The sequence below is a fragment of the Taeniopygia guttata genome, chromosome 11 (genome assembly GCF_048771995.1).
Source record: "Taeniopygia guttata chromosome 11, bTaeGut7.mat, whole genome shotgun sequence".
Lineage (NCBI taxonomy): Eukaryota > Metazoa > Chordata > Aves > Passeriformes > Estrildidae > Taeniopygia > Taeniopygia guttata.
In genome coordinates, this window is record NC_133036.1 from 16,569,009 (window position 1) to 16,586,720 (window position 17,712).

At 37.4% G+C, this 17,712-nt stretch overlaps 1 protein-coding gene across 11 annotated transcripts in view; it reads left to right on the forward strand.

The window, feature by feature from the left end:
- CEP89 (centrosomal protein 89) overlaps positions 1 to 17,712 on the forward strand; it is a 41,433-nt gene that overhangs the window by 9,990 nt on the left and 13,731 nt on the right. For 5 of the 11 annotated variants that reach the window (XR_012057727.1, XM_072934305.1, XM_072934304.1 and 2 more), the window contains 9 exons: positions 140 to 190; positions 1,285 to 1,368; positions 2,226 to 2,327; positions 3,872 to 3,983; positions 4,616 to 4,796; positions 5,659 to 5,826; positions 6,647 to 6,788; positions 8,044 to 8,133; positions 14,497 to 14,666. Coding sequence is in view for 10 of the 11 variants with exons in the window: in XM_072934305.1 (XP_072790406.1) it covers positions 140 to 190; positions 1,285 to 1,368; positions 2,226 to 2,327; positions 3,872 to 3,983; positions 4,616 to 4,796; positions 5,659 to 5,826; positions 6,647 to 6,788; positions 8,044 to 8,133; positions 14,497 to 14,666 (1,100 nt within the window). In the remaining variant the exon portion in view is untranslated. Of the gene's footprint in view, positions 1 to 139; positions 191 to 1,284; positions 1,369 to 2,225; positions 2,328 to 3,867; positions 3,984 to 4,615; positions 4,797 to 5,658; positions 5,827 to 6,646; positions 6,789 to 7,926; positions 8,138 to 14,496; positions 14,667 to 17,712 lie in introns of those variants that run through there. The other 6 variants (XM_030282347.4, XM_030282350.4, XM_072934309.1 and 3 more) reach the window with 4 other exon arrangements.

The window sequence follows — 17,712 nt, forward strand, 5'->3', positions numbered from 1 at the left end:
CTGGGTGTGTGTTACATATGCAACACATGTAATGAAAACATAAGCTTGTTTGGGATGATAATTGTGACTGCAGTGGACAATTGCTGGTGCTTCAAAAGGCAAGAAGTGATATCAGTATCTTTTAAAATATCTATTCTAGAATGCAAAGCTGAAAAGCTTCCCCATGGAAGGGCCACCACCACCATGGCTGGTAAGTCAAATAATATTTGCACTTAACTGTTCCTTCCTCTCTAAGCAAAGAAGTAGAATTTCTTTACTGGAATCAAAGTATTCAGCTCTTACTCTGCCAAACTATGACATAATAATAGAATATTATAAACATTTCTTTTATTGCAGAAAAATATGTATGGCAGAACTTTATCATGCATGTGTGCAGTTCCAGTTGAATGTACAGTAAGCTGCAAACTGCACATAGTCCCCAACTTTGAACTATTGAAAAGTATTGTTACTATGAGAATCATAAATGCCATCTTCACTTAGAATTGTCCAGCATATAGTTTGCTTCAAAGTCTTTCAAGGTCTATTGCTTGATTGTTAATCTGAATTGGTAATCTTTTGCTGTTACTTTTTTTTGCGATTATGCTACAAGAAAACCTAATATTTCTGATTATTGGAATGGTCATGGATCCAGTAGCAGCCTATGAATTTCTGACAAGGGGAAGGCAAATAGTTTGTGAAAGGGAATGCATTTGTAATATCTAAAAACAATTTCTCCTTGAAAGACTAATCAGATCTTATATTTTCCTTCCTCACTGTTACTGAGAACTGTACAGAATGGGAAAATTCTCCTGCTCTGTCTTTTTAGCCAAAATAGCCAGTAATCACATACATATGTATTTAGTATTAAAGATGCAGATTTGAGAGTGTAAAAATTCCTTTCCCACTTACTAATGAATCTGGGATAATTTTTTCTTGCAGTAGTAAATGCTATAGTGTTTGACTCTTGTTTTGTATTCATTTGCATCCATATTCTGCTGTGTTACATGTAGTGATAAGTTAAAGCTGCTTTTTAGAAGAAAGATGCAAGGAAAGCATGAGGTCTCCTTTCCAAAGCTTGCTCCTAACACAGTGCTGTGAAGTGTTTCTGCAGCATCATTCTGCATATGATGGTCTGTGTGCTTGTATAAGTTCTGCACTTTAGTCTGCAAGTCATACATGAAACCCCTTTAACAGCTTTCAAAACTAATAGTCTCTAGCCAAGTAGATTAATTAAATTAAAGTAAAAAATAGAGATGAAATTATGGCTTGTAATTAATTTACATGTATTTATTTTTTAATTTTAAGTTGGATATGAAGTATTTGTCACCTCTTCTCTTGGCATATGAAGATAGAATAAGAGAAAAGGAAGATTTTATTCTTGAACATGAGGCAAGTTGCCATTTAGAAAAAATACACACCAAAGCAGAAATAAATGACTGAATTTTTTTAAGGGATTTGCCAATGATGTTCTCTGCCTAAAATTTAAAGTGACTTTGTTTTACTTTTCCATGCATTGTGTTTGTGCTGTCTCATCCCACTTGGCTTGCTTGTTTTTTCAGCCTTTTCACATTGGGGAGCATGCAATACACTGAGATACGCACGATGTGCTCTGAAAACAGAGCAAGCCATTAACTAGTCAGTGGTAGAAAGAAATTTGTCTCATTCATGATGGGAAGTCAGTGCTCTTGCCGCTGCTTGTGGGTTTTGTGGTAGAAGAATACCTACTTCTAGGTATGAAAAGAATGGGTACTCTTTTTGCTTTTTAGAAGTATTTTTTGTCACTGAATCTTTGAAAAATAGATATTTGTTTTAGAGTACAAATGTATTTCCTTCAAAAAATTTAGCCATAAAATAAGCAGAAAACAGCAAGGGTTTTTTATATTACTGTAAATTCACTGTGTTGTTTTACCATGTTCAAACCCATGTCACTCCTACTGAAAATGGATAGTATCATCCAATAATTTCCAGAATTCAGCTTTTTAAACCTATCTTCTAAGGGTCTACAACTTGCAAAAATGTGGCACAATATCAGGATTATTTTTAATCAAATATGACTAGATTAATGAAACAATTTACAAATAAAACATGCACACCTGAATTAGAGATGAGTGAGTAGTGAGATAATATTCTATTATGAAAATAACTAGAAGGCACCTAAGTATGTGTACTTATAAAAATTTTCCCTGATGTAAAAATTAAAGCAAAATGATTATAAAGAATTTGATATTAAGTCCTTTGTCTTCCAGGAGGATATGAAGAATTTTAAAGCACGAGTTGAAGAGTTGGTGAAGGAGAATGAGGATTTGCATGAGCAATTAAAAAACTTTGTTACTCCTACAGAATGGCAAGTTACATTACTAAAAATTAATTTCAAAGTTAAAAATTGTTTTGCTTATTTCATACAAACTTGTAGAATTACAGATCTTAAGGAAAATTTTTTTATCTTCAAACATTGTTTTTCTGAGGAATTAATAGCGTCATGACTGTCATGTCTGCAAAGCTGATCTGCAATGCCTGGAATAATTTTGGAGTAAAGATTAAATATGAATGTGGGGTTTTGCACTGGAAGGCCATGTAATTCCATCCTAAATATTGCAGGTTACATACCTTTACAGTGTGCCAATTACATCAGTTTTCCACTAATACAAAAGGGCATTGGAATGTGGCATTAGAAGAATTTGATGTTTTTGAGAAGAAAGGCAATGCAAATGAAGTTAAATGAGACAATGCATAATGAAGTTAAGCAGTTGTTGGAGGTTAGGGTTTTTCCATTTTTTTAAATTTTTTTTTTCTCTCATTTGTTGCCTGAGAGATGGCAAAGATATACTTGGGAGACAGAAGATGTGGCTGGGAGGAGGAGGAGGCGTGCAGCTGAGTGCAGTCCCTTGGCTGGGCTAAGGGAAGGCTTTTCCTTGGGAAGTGCAGAGCTCCCTGGGGATTTTGGTGGGGCTCAGGGCTGGGCTCAGCTCCTCCCTCTCTCAGGTCCAAGTGCACAGGGGTGGTTTTGGTGCCAGCCCTGCTGCCCAGAGCATTCACTGCCACTGCAGAGCTTTCATCCTGCACTGTTGTGCTTACTGTGGGTGAGCTTCTGCTCACAAGGAGGTTGGAACAGGTTTTGGAACAGCATCCACTAGGAGCGAACATAAAAATTCTTCTGCGCCCATGGCCCAGGTAGTAGTTGCATGCAAGGGCTAAGATGACACTGTGTCTACATGAGGAGGACTTTGGAAGAGACAGCATGCATCATATCTTAAGTCTTTCTGCAGATTCACCCAGTGGCATAGACATACTTTCAATGAGGCAGAAATACAGATATTGTTAATGCCAGCGAACCCAATGGGAAGAAATGACGATGTCTGACTCAATTCAGAAGGCTGAATTATTTCTTTATTACAGCTATGCTAAAATAGATTAATATAATATATAAAAGGAGGATACTAAAACTACATACTACTTTCTCTGACTCTAACACAACTCGTGACCCTCTCTCGAGTCCAGCCCAGGTGGGTTGGATTGGCAATCCGGCTCAAACAATCCTCACCAGAATCCAACCAAAAAATCACCCCAGGTAAACAATTCTCCAAACACATTTCACATAGGAAAAACAAGGAGCAGAAATAGAAATTGTTTTCTCCTTCATTTCTCTCTGTGCACCTCTATGAAAAATCCTGAGAGGGAGAAAAATGTGCTTGCCACATACAGGTGTTAGTATCTGCATAGATTTGGTTACCTCAGGTCCTGATATTGCTTTCAATAAGGATTTTAATCTGTTTTTTAAGGAGGTTCAAATACGATTTTGTATGTTTACACTGTTGAAAATCACTTGTGTTTGTTCTCCAGACGTATCTTCTGAGTAACATTTTATTTACAAGCTAGTTATCATTGCAGGCAGCAGCTGCAAACTCAGGCCAAGCTGGTCTTGGAAGAAAATGGAGTGTTGATGGAGCAACTCAAAATTCAACAGGCTAAAGCAAAAGATAGTCACAGACAGCATGTTCAAGAAGGTAAAAGTGCTTGAGTTGTTAGTCATCTGAACTACACTAAAGATGGTACGGCAGGTTTTGATTTTTGTAGAGTTTTTGTTTGTTTTCTGTTGTCTTTTTTTGTTTTGGCCAGCCTGGCAGTGTTTCGGTTTTGGTTGCCTGGAAGTTTTTTTGCAACTCTATATATGCCTAAAAAGTGTCCTTGAACACAGGTAACGTTATAGTAGATCAAGTTCTGGATGTCAACTGATACTTTAAAAAAAATGTCGTTATCACCTATTGACACTATAAAAAGGACTCCATTTTGACTTACTTCTTCTGAAAAAGTGAGAACTGTTAAACAGCAATACAGTCATTTGCATAATTGAAGAGCACTTTAAACTGGATCAGAATTTTTCTGAGTAAAACGGCATTTCAGTGAGCTTATAGCCTTGAAAAGAAGTACTCTTGAAATTTCTGCACTTTTCCAAAACAAGTTGGTTGAGACAGCAAAAAGTCAAGTCCAAACTGTTAAAACATAAACTGACAAATGCTCTGCTACATAATGTTTTAAATAACTAGAAATGAACATATTAATGGCTTTGTTGAAGTTTCACTCTGTGATTGAGCTAGTTCTGCTATACACAGTTGACTTTTTTTCCTCCTTCCAAAAGTTTCAAAGTTGGCCAAACAAATAGTAGTCTTAGAAGATAAGAAAAAGAGTCAAGAGGAAGAAATAACGAAGTACCAGAAGCAGCTAGAAGTTTTATGTTCTACAGGTGAAGAGCTGAAAGCCAAACTGGATAGCAGAATAACAGCAGAGGAGCACTTGGCTGTGGTGAATGATTTAAAAAGGTATGATTTGCATATGGTGCACATGTGGAGAAACATTGGTGCAAAGCATGCACATGACCAGAGCTGCACACGTAGCACTCTGTAGGTAGGAGGCTAGTGGAAACTTATGCTGGTAAGCCAGGAAGGTAACTACCAAAGCACAGAGAAAGGGAAAGAAGTATTTAAAAAATACTGTTTTAGTTTTTAAGTGACAGTTCTAGAAACATTGGTAGAAGTGTTTTTACCATAGAGTACCTACTGCTGGTTGTACCATTTTGAATAGTTGAAGAAGAGGCACTAAAAATACCATTTTTGTCAAATCTGCTTCTATCAGTACCATATATAAAATGTTCTCATTCTTGCATTCCCATCTTTGGAACATGTCTAAAGAATCCTGAAATTTTGAACTAGAAGTTATAGAAGTTTCTGCAGTTGTTACAATATGGAAATGACATGAAACATCACAACTCAAAAGTGACTGCTGTGCAGCATAATCTGCAGAGTAATGTTTCTGTGATGACATTCCATAAATTTGTATGCTTTTGAGCCTTTGGATAGGTTACTGTTTCATGGTACAGTGCCATCCTGAGAAGGCCTCAGACCCTGTATTTTAGCATTGATAATAATTGATTTGAAAAGAAAAGAAACACAAGGGGAGACATCTGGACCATATATTTTTATAATTTAAATAAAGTGCAGTCAGAAGGAATTACTTGAATAATTTGATCTGAGATTGTAACACCTCTCTGTTGTCACCAGTGAACATTGAGCATTCTCAGTGTATCTTATTTCATAACTTCAGCATGGGTATTTTGCTGTAACTTAGCATTTTAGTGATGTAGATCTGTACATGATACCTGTTCTACACTGTTGGTTTTTGCAGCTGTTTACAGCAGGAGCAGGAGAAGAAGCGCTGTGAGGTGGAAGCTGTAATGGGAAAGATAGCATTACTGCAAACTGAAAACAAGAAACTGCTCTTAGAGAAAAATAACTTCATGGCTGACAAGAAGATCCTGGAAACTGAGATGCAGATGACTCAAAAGACAAACAGGTCTTACCAAAGTTTCATTTTCTTGTACAGAAATACTTTTATTTCTAAAAACAACAGAAGTATCTGTAAAAATATTGTCTAACTTCCCATAATGTGTATTTTCTACCTAGTGCAAAAAAACCCCCACGTTACCTAAACATATTTTTGTCATGTCTAGAGGCCTGGTTGTCATGTTTTGCTAACCTTTGTCTGTTTTCATGCTCACTTTTCTGTGTCTATGTTCAAATTAGGAATATATCTTTAATTTAGTAAGTAGTAATTAGCTATAGCAATTGATTATTAGGTGTACTTATCTGAAAATAAGATGAGCAGACATACACTATATACACAGTGTAAGGATAAGACTTACACTATTAAGAATATATCTTTGAGTAGTTAGTAAATAGCTATAGCAATTAATCATTGGGTGTACTTATCTGAAAATAAGATGAGCAGACATACACTATTTGCAGTTAGATAAGGATAAGACTTACACTATTTGTAGATCTTCTCATGCACCTGGTTGATCAGAAAGGAGTTCACAGTATTTTAAAAAGACAATGTTTTTCTTTTTTTTAAGGAATATGAGCTTGTAGCCATTGCACAAACTGTTCTTTTGAATCATTGTTACTGTTGTTATTCAGATAACATATTGTAAAGAAAAAGCAGCCCCAAAAATTGGAGCATGATTCTATTGGCATTGCAAATACTCTGAGCCAGTGCATTTTTAACAGTATGTACGATTGTTTGAGACTTGTACATGTTGATTTGCACATGTGATACAAGTTCTTTAAGGCCTTTACTAATTCCCAGTCCAAAGATGCTCCCTTTTCTTTTATAGACGATTAAAGAAGAAAATAGGTCTTTTGCAACTGCAGCTGGAGGAAGCAATGGAAAAAGAAGTCACAGCCCATCACTATCTAGCAAACGTTGTTGGGTTGGTGGAGAAGATAGCTAAGGAACGTGATCATCTGGTATTTTTGGTAATTACCTTTAAATGGGTCTTCATTGGTATTTCACACAGTCATCATGCTACTGGCACAATTTATTATTAGTCTGAATTATCAAAGAATAAAGCTGTAATTCCAGTTTAAGGATTTAGCTCTATGTAAGTAGACTTTAGCAAATAGTATAGGAGCAGCAAAAGATTTTCTAGAGGAACAATTAAAAGCAACCACCCTTATTTCTGGAGGTAATATAATTAAGCCTTAATTCACATGAGCATTAGGGTCTGCAGTGGCACTTACCAAGTTTAAAAGACTTTTTTAACCTAGTTTTAGAAATTGATGTTGAGCTGCACCTATTTAAAAATAGCACACAATCATAGAACGTTAATATTTGTTTTTGAGTCTTAAGGGTAGACTGTTATGCTTGAAGTGATCTGTGTGGTCTGCCTGCTGTGGATGCATATGCATATTGTTGCTCCTTACTGGTTAGCAGTCATTTTGACAGGCTGAATGAGAGTTTTGGAACAACTTCTGTTTAGTGGAAGTGCCTGGCATGGAGGTTTCTTGGCTTTTGGTAAGCCCATTTTGTTTCTTTTACAGGATACTGGGCACAATTTAAATTTTCCATATTCATACGCTTGTCTTCAAATGGAATCTGAAATAATTTCACAAAACTTTGTTAAAATAAAGCTTCTTTTACTTGTCGTTCAGGTAGTAGACAAAGGTTGTCCTCAGCATTAGATAAAAAGATACAGCAGTTAGTTCCTTATTCTAGAAGAGGAGCTATGGTGATATGGCTCAAATCCTTGTCCACTACAAACTGGACTTCAGGATTGTGAAACTGGGCACAACAAATGTATCCTAGAAACTGGGAGAATAGATTCTTAAGATCACAATCTCTGGGATACCTGCTTTTAAATACTAATCATACTATATTAGAAATATCCTTGCCTGAATGCCTGCCAATGTCAAGGGCTTGTTTGCTAAATGTGACCTAAAGGATGAGTCTTATGGTTAAAAATGGGATCCCCACATATGCATACTTATATCTATAGGAAAAAAACCACAGAATTGGTTTGATTTACAGTATGTTTCATTTCAGGATAATACTCTTTCACAGTATTCACAGTCAGTTGACAAATTATTAATGAGCCGTTATGAAAATAATTTCCAGGACTCTTTATCCATGTTGGTTCTTCAGAATGTTGGAGTTCAAAATGGAATTGCAGTGTCTGCCCTGACAAACAAACAGAGTGGTTACACATAGCTTTTTTTTACTGCATGGTTGCAGGCCAGATGTTTGGAAAATGAGAATCATGGGGTTCTCAAGAAAATTGTAGAAGGCAGTCTGCGCTTAGGAAGATTGGAAGAAAAAGTTAAGGTAAGCAGTGTTTCTGAGCTAAACAGCTACTGTGAAATGTTTGGGGTTTTTTAGTGAGAAAAGTAGTTAATCTCTGGCAATGCTTTTATGAAAGATTTATGTATGGATTATCTTTAAAAGTTTTGAAAAACCAAAATAGATCATCATTCTAATTTTCACTAGTGTCTTCTTCCATTGTATTTGTGCGTTGCATATCTGCCGGATCATCGTGTTTACATCACTACTTGGAGAATTATGACTAGTTGTAATAATATTTAAAGATTATTTTTGTTTCATTTTTTGCTCTCTGTTGTAACCTAAGTGTTCTGTCTTCTACTTTTTTGAGGCTGTGCCACTCCTTCAACTTGAAGTCCATTACCATTCAATTTGGAAGAATGAAAATGTTATCTCAGGTGTACAGTTTTCATCAAGTACTTTCTTATGACCATAGGGTAGAAGGTTGAGAAACTCAGAGGATGTTCAAACACCCAGCCTAGTTAGAGAATACATTATAAGTTATCTTTACAACTCTCTAAACAAAAAGCACAGTATATAATTGCAGTATAACAGTGAACTAAGTTTGAAACATTTATGTTTCAGCATCTTTGGTGCTACCATGATTATTTCTACTGTAATCTTAAAAAATGAAGGGAAAAAAGATGCTATATTGGTTTCTATATCTAGAAAGTAATGTATATATTACTTTCAAAAGCTGTTTTATATTAAGTCAAATTTGTTCAGTTTATCCTAAAGGAGAGAGTCTCCATATTATACTTTGCCAGTCAAGACCTCCACTGCTATTCCTGCATCAAATGACACAAATGTTCACCACAACTATGTTAATGGAGATCATCTTCTGCACTTTCATTGTTAGTATCAACACAGCATAGAAATTAGCAACAAAGAAAAGAAATGAAATTGTAAGTGTAAAGAGAGAGCAGTAAGCTGAAAAACAGCTTGAATTTGCAAGGAACCCTTCATAAAATACCTGAATGCACAAAACACTAAAAGAGTTGCCTAATTATATGAAGACAGCCATCAAATATTTTTAGCTTTTTTCACCATCACTCCTGTCTAGCTCCCCTATTAAGACAGTGGTTTGTATTCTTGTTAAATGTGGATCTTTTGCAATTTAATAGATCTGTGACTACTGTAAGGGATACAGAAGAGGTTGGCATAATATTAAGAACATTGACATGTAGCGAATTTTAAGTGCAAAACCAATACTGGCAAAAGGACAGGCAAGGACAACCTCAATACTTCACTGGATGCAGGAGGGAATACGTTAACTTAGGATGAGGAGAAGGCAGACGTACTTAACACCATCTTTTTCTCAGTTTTCAGCAGTAAGGCAGGTTGCTCTCAGGACAGCTGGCCTCCTGAGCTGGTAGATGGGAAAAGGGAGCCCCCTGGAGAATAGCCCCTCTATAATCTAGGAGGAAGCAATCAGAGCTGTGCTAAACCATTTAGATGCTTACAAGTCTATGGGCCCAGAGGGGATCCACCCCAGGATGATGAGGGAGCTGGCACATGAGCTTATCATCAGTCCTGGCTCACCAGAGAGGTCCTAGAGGACTGCAGGTGCCAATGTGAAGCCCATCCACAGGAAGGGCTGGAAGGAGGCTCTGGGAAACTCCAAGCCTGTCAGCCTGACCTCGGTGCCTGGTGAGATTATGGAACAGATCATCCTGAGTGCCATCACAGGGCACCCACAGGATGGCCAGGGGATCAGATCCAGCCAGCGTGGGCTTAGGAGGGGCAGGACCTGCCTGAGCAACCTGATGTCCTTCTATGACCAGGTGACCTGCCTGGTGGATGTGGGAAGGCTGTGGATGTGTCTGTTTGGACTCCAGCAAAGCCTTTGGCTCTGTCTCCCACAGCACTCCTGGAAAGCTGCAGCCTGTGCTCAGCACTGGTGAGACCACACCTCGAGTGCTGTGTCCAGGTCTGGCCCCTCAGTTTGGGAAGGACCTTGAGATGCTTGAACATGTCCAGAGGAGGCAACAAGGCTGGTGAGAGGCTTGGAACACAAGTGCTGTGAGGAACGACTGAGGGAGCTGGGGTTGATTGGTCTGGAGAAAAGGAGACTCAGGGGTGACCTTATCACTCTCTACCTGAAAGGAGGCTGTGCTCGGGTGGGGGTTGGTCTTTTCTCCCAGGCATTTAGTGACAGGACAAGAGGACACAGCCTTAAGCTGTGCCAGGGGAGGTTTAGGCTAGAGATTAGGAAAAAATTCTTCACAGTAAGAGTGATTGGGCCCTGGAATGGACTGCCCAGGGAGGCGGTGGGGTCTCTGTCCTTGAGGCTGTTTAAGGTGGCTGGATGTGGTGCTCAGGGCTGTGGTTTAGTTGATGAGGAGGTGTTGGGTCACAGGTTGGACTTCATCATCACAAAGGTCTTTTCCAGCCTAATTCATTCTGTGATTCTGTGAACTGAGAGATACTGACTCAGTGCCATGGGCAGCATGATAACCTGAGGTGATGCTTTGGCTGGGGTTCCCTGGGTGGTCTCTTTGTAGTTCAGAATTGTAATTACCAAGCAGTTTGATGATCCAGGGCAAGAATTTGAGGAAGCCAGTTTTTCTGGTATTAAAACTATTCCTTCGCAGTCAGAATTCCGTATTGTTTCCTCTTTTAATATGAGCTTGGACATATAGTTTGTCTCATCAGGGAGTCCTTCAACTTCATGCAAGGGGGACAGCTAACACAGAAAAATCTTTTATAAAACACAGAAAATATTTTCTAAAAAATCTTTTATAAAAAAGATTTTACTAAAAAGGTATTTTAGTCAAACATCTCTTACAAATTCTGTGAAAACAATCCAGGGTTTTGGACTTAGAACTGTGAATAGTAAGTCTCTGATAACAGAATTTGCCCTCCAGTTCATCATTAGCCACCTTTTCCTTTCATTCACTGCAAGTGTAATTCATCTTTAAGTTATGCACACACTGTTGAAAAAAAAATTTAGATTACAACAATTCCATTCATTCTGAACCTCTATTTGATAATAATTTTTAGTCATGAGATTTTAGTAAGAACAAAAACAACCTTTGTATTGAAGGCATTTACCATCTCCTACTGTAACTGCCCTGTATGAGGAGCTGTGTATTTCAGAATATATTTACTATATTTAACTCTCCTACTACCCTATATGAGGAGCTGTGTATTTCAGAACTACATGTACTCATTGTAGAACTTCCTGTTAGTATAAGGAGTTGCTCCTGCCAGCACATTTGAAGGAGACAATGTTCCTATCACCAGTGCTCCTTTGCCACGTTCCTGTCAACATTAATCTGGACTTAGGGGAAGGAGCTTTGTGTCTGAAATCAGGGTACTGCAAGTTGATTTAAGTCTTGCTGCCTACATGGCTTTTCTGTTCAGAGTGTTCATTCTGCTTGTTAGACTATAGATTTTTCCAGTAGGAGACCTTTGAAAATTCATGGAGCATTGCTGGTTTTTTAAATGCAGACACTTAAGAAACTGCTTCCATTGTTTTGTCAATCCTAAAGATGGACTATTTTTTCCCCAGATCTTTTAATTATTAGGGCAGGAATTCACCCCTATTTTTGCCCAAGTTACCAATCAGGAAATACAAGGGCCTAGGTAGTACAGCATATAATATTGCAACACCCATTTTCCCTTCATTCTCTTCATTCATATGTTCAAAATCTTTCACACTTTTTGATGTTAGCTGATGTATACTCAGAATCTCTAAATTATTCTGGTGTATGTCACTATTTTGTATACAATGTAGCTTATTTCTCAGAGTTAACCATGTTTGCATAGAAAACAGAAAGTATAAACAAAATTGAAAGGAAATGTATTCATCTTACTGGTAAGGAAACACTGGATTCTGTTTCACACTCATAAATTGATTTAGATACAGAGGCGAGAGAAATGTACCCAAATTTATGCTGGCTTTTGTCTGAAGCTGTTTCAGTTTTCTCACACTTTTCCACTCAACTGTGAACTCAGATTATGACTTGCACACACTGCCACTCACACAAAAGTGCTGCCAAAAGTCAGGGAAGAGATTAATATCCCCAGGAAAGTTGGTTATATGTCTTGGGCATTCTGAGCCTGCTGAATAGAACCTGTGTTTCCATGACTGCAACAAAACCATCTATTTCCATGATCTCTGTGACAAACCCAGGAACCAAGGGCCTCCTAGGAGACAAGCCAGAATGGCAGCATAGTGTATACCCTGACCCAAAAAAAATCATATATGCATATTTCCTCTACGTCCAGTCTGCTTTACTGTCTCTTTACCTGTGAGTAAATAATGTCCTCTTCAGTCCCAGTACCTTCATCCACAATCATTCCTCATCCTGCTTGCTATATACATGGGGTGCCATGGCCAACTCTAGAGGAGAATATCATGAATTCCAGCTATGTGCTCACATCCTCTTCCCGAAAACTGTCATCTCCACCAGTCTGTTTGCTGCTACCTGCTTCACTTCAGAGAACAGTAATAGGTTGTCTTGAACAATTCCAAGGTGTGAAGGATCTATAAATGCCAGCAGTTGCATGTGTCAGTGTGCCCAGGACCATCCCATCCTGCCCAGGCTGCATTTTACAGACTTAATTATAATTCATCCATAGAGGCAAGATCAGAGCAATGTATCACTCATATCTCGTTTCAGACTATAATCATATGGCCATAATAAAAAGGTGCACTTTTTCCCTCTGATTTTGCAACCATTCTGCACATGGGACTCAGCTTCAGTTGGCAAAGGTAGAGCAGGGGTGCAGAGCCAGCACAGAGGCAGCTGTGGGCTGTGGAGGAGCCAGAGGCCTGAAGCATCTCAGGCAGAGTGCAGCTTAAAACACAAACCTCAGCTTGAAACACACACCACCCTGTAGCTGGATCAGTGAGCACTGATGGAAAGCAGGGTTTCACCAGCCTTCCCCGTGATAAAGTCGAGAGAGGAGGTTTGCTCTTGTTCTTTGAAATGATTATGGGCATCTAATCTACAGAGGGCATTTCAGGTCTCAAACTTGGCTGGACCTGGCAAGTGCTGGGCTTTTACCGATAGAGGGGAAGGTTCAGCTGTTTCCCTGTACTCTGCACTTCCTCTAGGCTGGCTCTGAGCAACCTTCTGTTCAAAAGGAGCTTGTTTACTTTTAGCCTTCTATAACATTACTCTGCATTTTGAAGGCTTCTCTGGGAATCTAAAAAGTTGAGTATTGTTACTGGTTAACTTGCAAGCTTCTTATTCTTCTATTAGAACTGTCAGGGAAAAGTTAGGATAAAAATCCTATGTAAGTCAGCCTTAAATATTGAATTGATAATATTCTAGGTAAATATTATCTGTTGTTATCCTATTACCTCTAGAAAATTAAACTTCACAATGCCACATTTTGCAAGTGCTAAAAAGGAAACAGTTTGTGGGAAGGGTTATATAGCCTTATATACAGCATGTCTAAAAATGCCTTTTTTTAATTCCTCTGAAAGGCAAACTTAAATCTTTCTCCCCTGATTCAGATGTAGGTAAAACCTTAGTGATTAGCACCTGAAATAAAACTTTAGCAAGACATAAATAGCAGTATTTTCAAAGCTTCCCTAAATTAGTTTATAGTTTTATTAAAGGAGGTGTTTCCATCCGGAAACTCTGTTCTGGAGCCTGTAGGAACCATTACAGTCTGCAGAGAAAAAGAGAAGTTTTAGCATTCCATTTGTAATCATGAGAAAAATAAGTTAATACTGGATTTTGTATTGTCAAGAGCAGCAGCATGTAGAAATGTGTAACAATGCACAAACCGGTTTTCAGTTTCTTGTGTGCTTATGCAGTTTATTGGGGATGTTATTTCAGAAAGCAGTTACTTTGTACAAAAATAATTTCTTACTTTTGAGATGAGACCAGTCATTAGTTATCATTTAGTTATTACAGCAATTAATGAAAAAACATCACTTGTGCTCACTGAACAAGAAGACTTTTACATGAAGCAGCAATCAAAGGTATTCTTTTCTTCCTGTTAGTATTAAGATTAAACATCTAACAAAACAGAAACACTTTTTCATGGTATGTACTGATAAGTATGACTGTTCAGCAAGTGGTAAGCAACATGTGCTGTAAAGTGTAGCTTTGTATCTTGGAAAACAAACCTCTTTTTGCAGGTAATTGTGTTTACTGTGAAACAAACATACAGTATGGTATTCATTGTACACACTGGTTTTATATGCAGAACAAAATGAAGTGTAATACCTTCAACTTAAGAAATAGGTTAAAAAAAAATCCATAGTGCAACCTATCTGGCATAATTAAGCAAGGCAGCACTGATGTAAAGATTCAGTTGAAAATCTCTAACTCTTTTGTTGGTAATGACTTGTCCTTATTTCTCCTATAATCACACTTGTTTTTCTATTAACTTTAACCCTTACAGGTATATAAAAAGAAAGCAGCTGGGAAGCTTGGAGATATTAATCTCAAGATGACTGAGCAGGAGAAAGAATTTGAAAGGAAGACTGCTCAGTATGAGCAAGAAAAGAAGCACCTGCAGCGTCTGCTGCAAGACAAAGAGAAAACCCTCAGTGAAGTGCTGCAGCAAAACAGGTGAGTGGGGCACAGGCAGGAGCCATCCAGGCAGGGCAGACAGGTAAAGGGACAAGGAAAAGCACCTGCACACAGCCACCAGCAGAGTCTCCTGTGGTATGTTCTGAAAGTGAAAATGCTGAAACCCTGCTCGTGATTCCCAGCTCTCAGAAAGGTCTTTGGAAAAAGGAATTTATTCTATATGGCTACTGCTGTTCTTAAGACTTCTTAAGAAGGATATCAGTCTGAGAAGGATGTCAATCTGTGCGAATCTGATAATTTGAAAGGATTCTATAAATCAAAATATTGATTTATTTTAATAGAACCTTCTGCTAAAGGCTGAACACTTTCCCATTCATACCCCTCAACAGTTTTCAGAATAGGAGGAAATGAAGGGAATCTAATGAGGGCAACAAAGATCTGTTTTCTTTTGAATCTGTCTTACTGATCTATTAACAAGTGATGTAGACTGGCTATGTGCAAAATAAAGAGAAGAAAATGTAACAGATTTATAGAAGATTATGACTGCAGTGTTGAGATATCCTTTAAATATAGAGTCCTTTAAAGGTATTTTTCCCTCTGATAGTGGAAAGCTTCATAGCACATTTACATTATCAGCATAAAAGAAAACTAGTTTCAGTTTACAACTGAAGAAAAGTAATATGCGGTCATTTCTCGAGTCATCACTGCTATTGTGAAATAATAGATTTAAATAGATTTTATCAGACAATAGAAAAACAGGGCTTGGTATCATCTACCTTATATCACTGCAGACCTTCTCAGTTACTTTATACAGTGCAATTAAACAGGTGTAAGTAGCAGAGTTGTACAATGAACATTCAGTTAATCTCTGAAATTTGCATTAAAAACCAGATTGAACTGATCCACATTTCTCTGAAAACATTTATTTAGGATTTTAAACTAATTAAATGACTTTATGTCTGGGCTCATGTTACAAATTTTTACTGTAGAGAACAGCAATTAAATAAAAAGGGTTTCTTTCAAAGTAGGATAGACCATAGTTTGAAGTCCCACAATATTAATAATTCAAAATTTACCCTTCTAGCCCCAAAGTAGACAAATTAGATGATGTAACCCAGATGAATAAAATAATTAATTACACTTTCCATACAGTATACTAAATCACTTTTACCTTTGCAGTCAAAACTAATTAATTTTTTCTTCAGTAAACACACACAATTAATACTTGCAGCTACCTTTTAAGAAATAGGATCTGCACCTGGAACTACACCATTGTAATCCGTTTAACTGTATGATAATGAAGAAAAGTGATTTATGGAAACAAGCCCAAGATTTACCCCATCAAGATATGTCTTTTATTTCTGTAGTTTCCAACATTATTGAATGGTGTAATGAGTGACTTCTTTTTTTTTGGTGGTTGTTAAACCTCAACTGTAATTATTAGACTATAATATAATGAATACAACTCTAAAAGTAAAAAAGAATTTTCCAAGTAGTATGTTGGTTAACCTCATGATTCACTATTTTCCTTTGATTACTATATTAAAAAATATAGATTAAGAAGTTTTAAATGTTACTGAGAAATCAGCTGAATTCTACACCTATATAAGAAATAATAAGTTTTTATGCTTATGAAACAAAATCTATAAAACCAACTAACACCGTGGCTGATACTGTTCTTATTAACTAGTTCCTTCATATTCCATTATTTTTCTCAAGTACTGCAATATAAAGTAGTTTCCCAAGGTAATCCAAATATGTATCTACTCTTTTATTCCTATCAGCAAGAAATTGAACGTGTATTTTGGTCTCCTTTGTGTATTTACAATTTTACAAAGTTTATTATTTTCTCTCTCTGTTCACACAGTCACAGGAGTAAGGAGGGGAAAATTTGTAGTTCAGATGTTGCTCATCATCTATAGCTTGGCAACTAAAGTCAGTGGTGCTAGGAGAGTACCAAACATTTAGATTTATTGTGACTAGCTGTATTTACAGAGTCGATTTCTAGTCCAGAATACTGTCTAGCTGATAACGTTTCTGTGCAAAATGCCTACACAGACATTAAGATAAGTGCTTACAGTAAACATTTATTGTCTAATTTCTAATTTATTCTCCAATTTCACTGTTAGATAATGAAAATCAGAGTAGCATGCCACATTTTAAGCAGAAAAGCCAGTTTACTTTAAAATCTAGCTGAAGGTGTGATCAATCACTGTAAGCAGGTGAAGACAGAAAACTATTTCATATAATTTATTTTTACTCTTGCATTTAGTTTAATAATATGGAATCAGGAAATTGGGACAAGTCTGACTTAGCTACCACCATGAAATTCTTTCTCATAAAAGCATACTATACCTGTTGTTGCTGGTGAGTTTTCTTGAAAAGCAAAGTGACATCCCACTTCAGCTCTGGCAGCAGCAGCGTGCTTTCAGTGAGCCCTGCGGGGATCAGCAGCCCCGGGTGCTGAAGCTGAAGAGGAGCTCAGCACTCACCACCGGGACAGGTCCCAGCACCCTGCACAGCCTCGTGTGCCCAGAGGCAGAGAAGCTGCAGTCACAGCCTCAGGGAATGCTGTGGAGACTGAGATGTCCTTCTGTTTTTAACGAGTGTATCCAAACTAGCATGGGCTTTCATCAAACAGAGCAGACATGACTTGCCTTTTTTTCTCCCCTCCTGCATTCATTCACCTCATAACAAAAATCAGGAGTTCCACTACTTAGCCATTGCATCCAAGGGATGAGAATTTTTCTACTTAGTTTTCAAAAAGAAACACATATAGATATAGTTGTACTTTTGATGAATAAAAGCGTTTAAAGATAGGCAGATTTCCCTTCCTGGAAGCTGCTCTTTAGAGCCTTATTGGTAATTGCAGCCTTTGCTAGACAATATTGCGAATTCCCAGCAACCTTTAATGAGAAAGCAATAGCTGATAATGACATCTTTATTAGTCACTGAGTAACCTTAAGAGATATCAAGATCACAACCTTTCCTTAAATAAGAAGTTTGAGCTATAAACAAAGTTAATTATGTGATTCTAGGGTAAAAACCAAGGTTCATAAATGTTTCCAGTCTTACTTGACAGGTC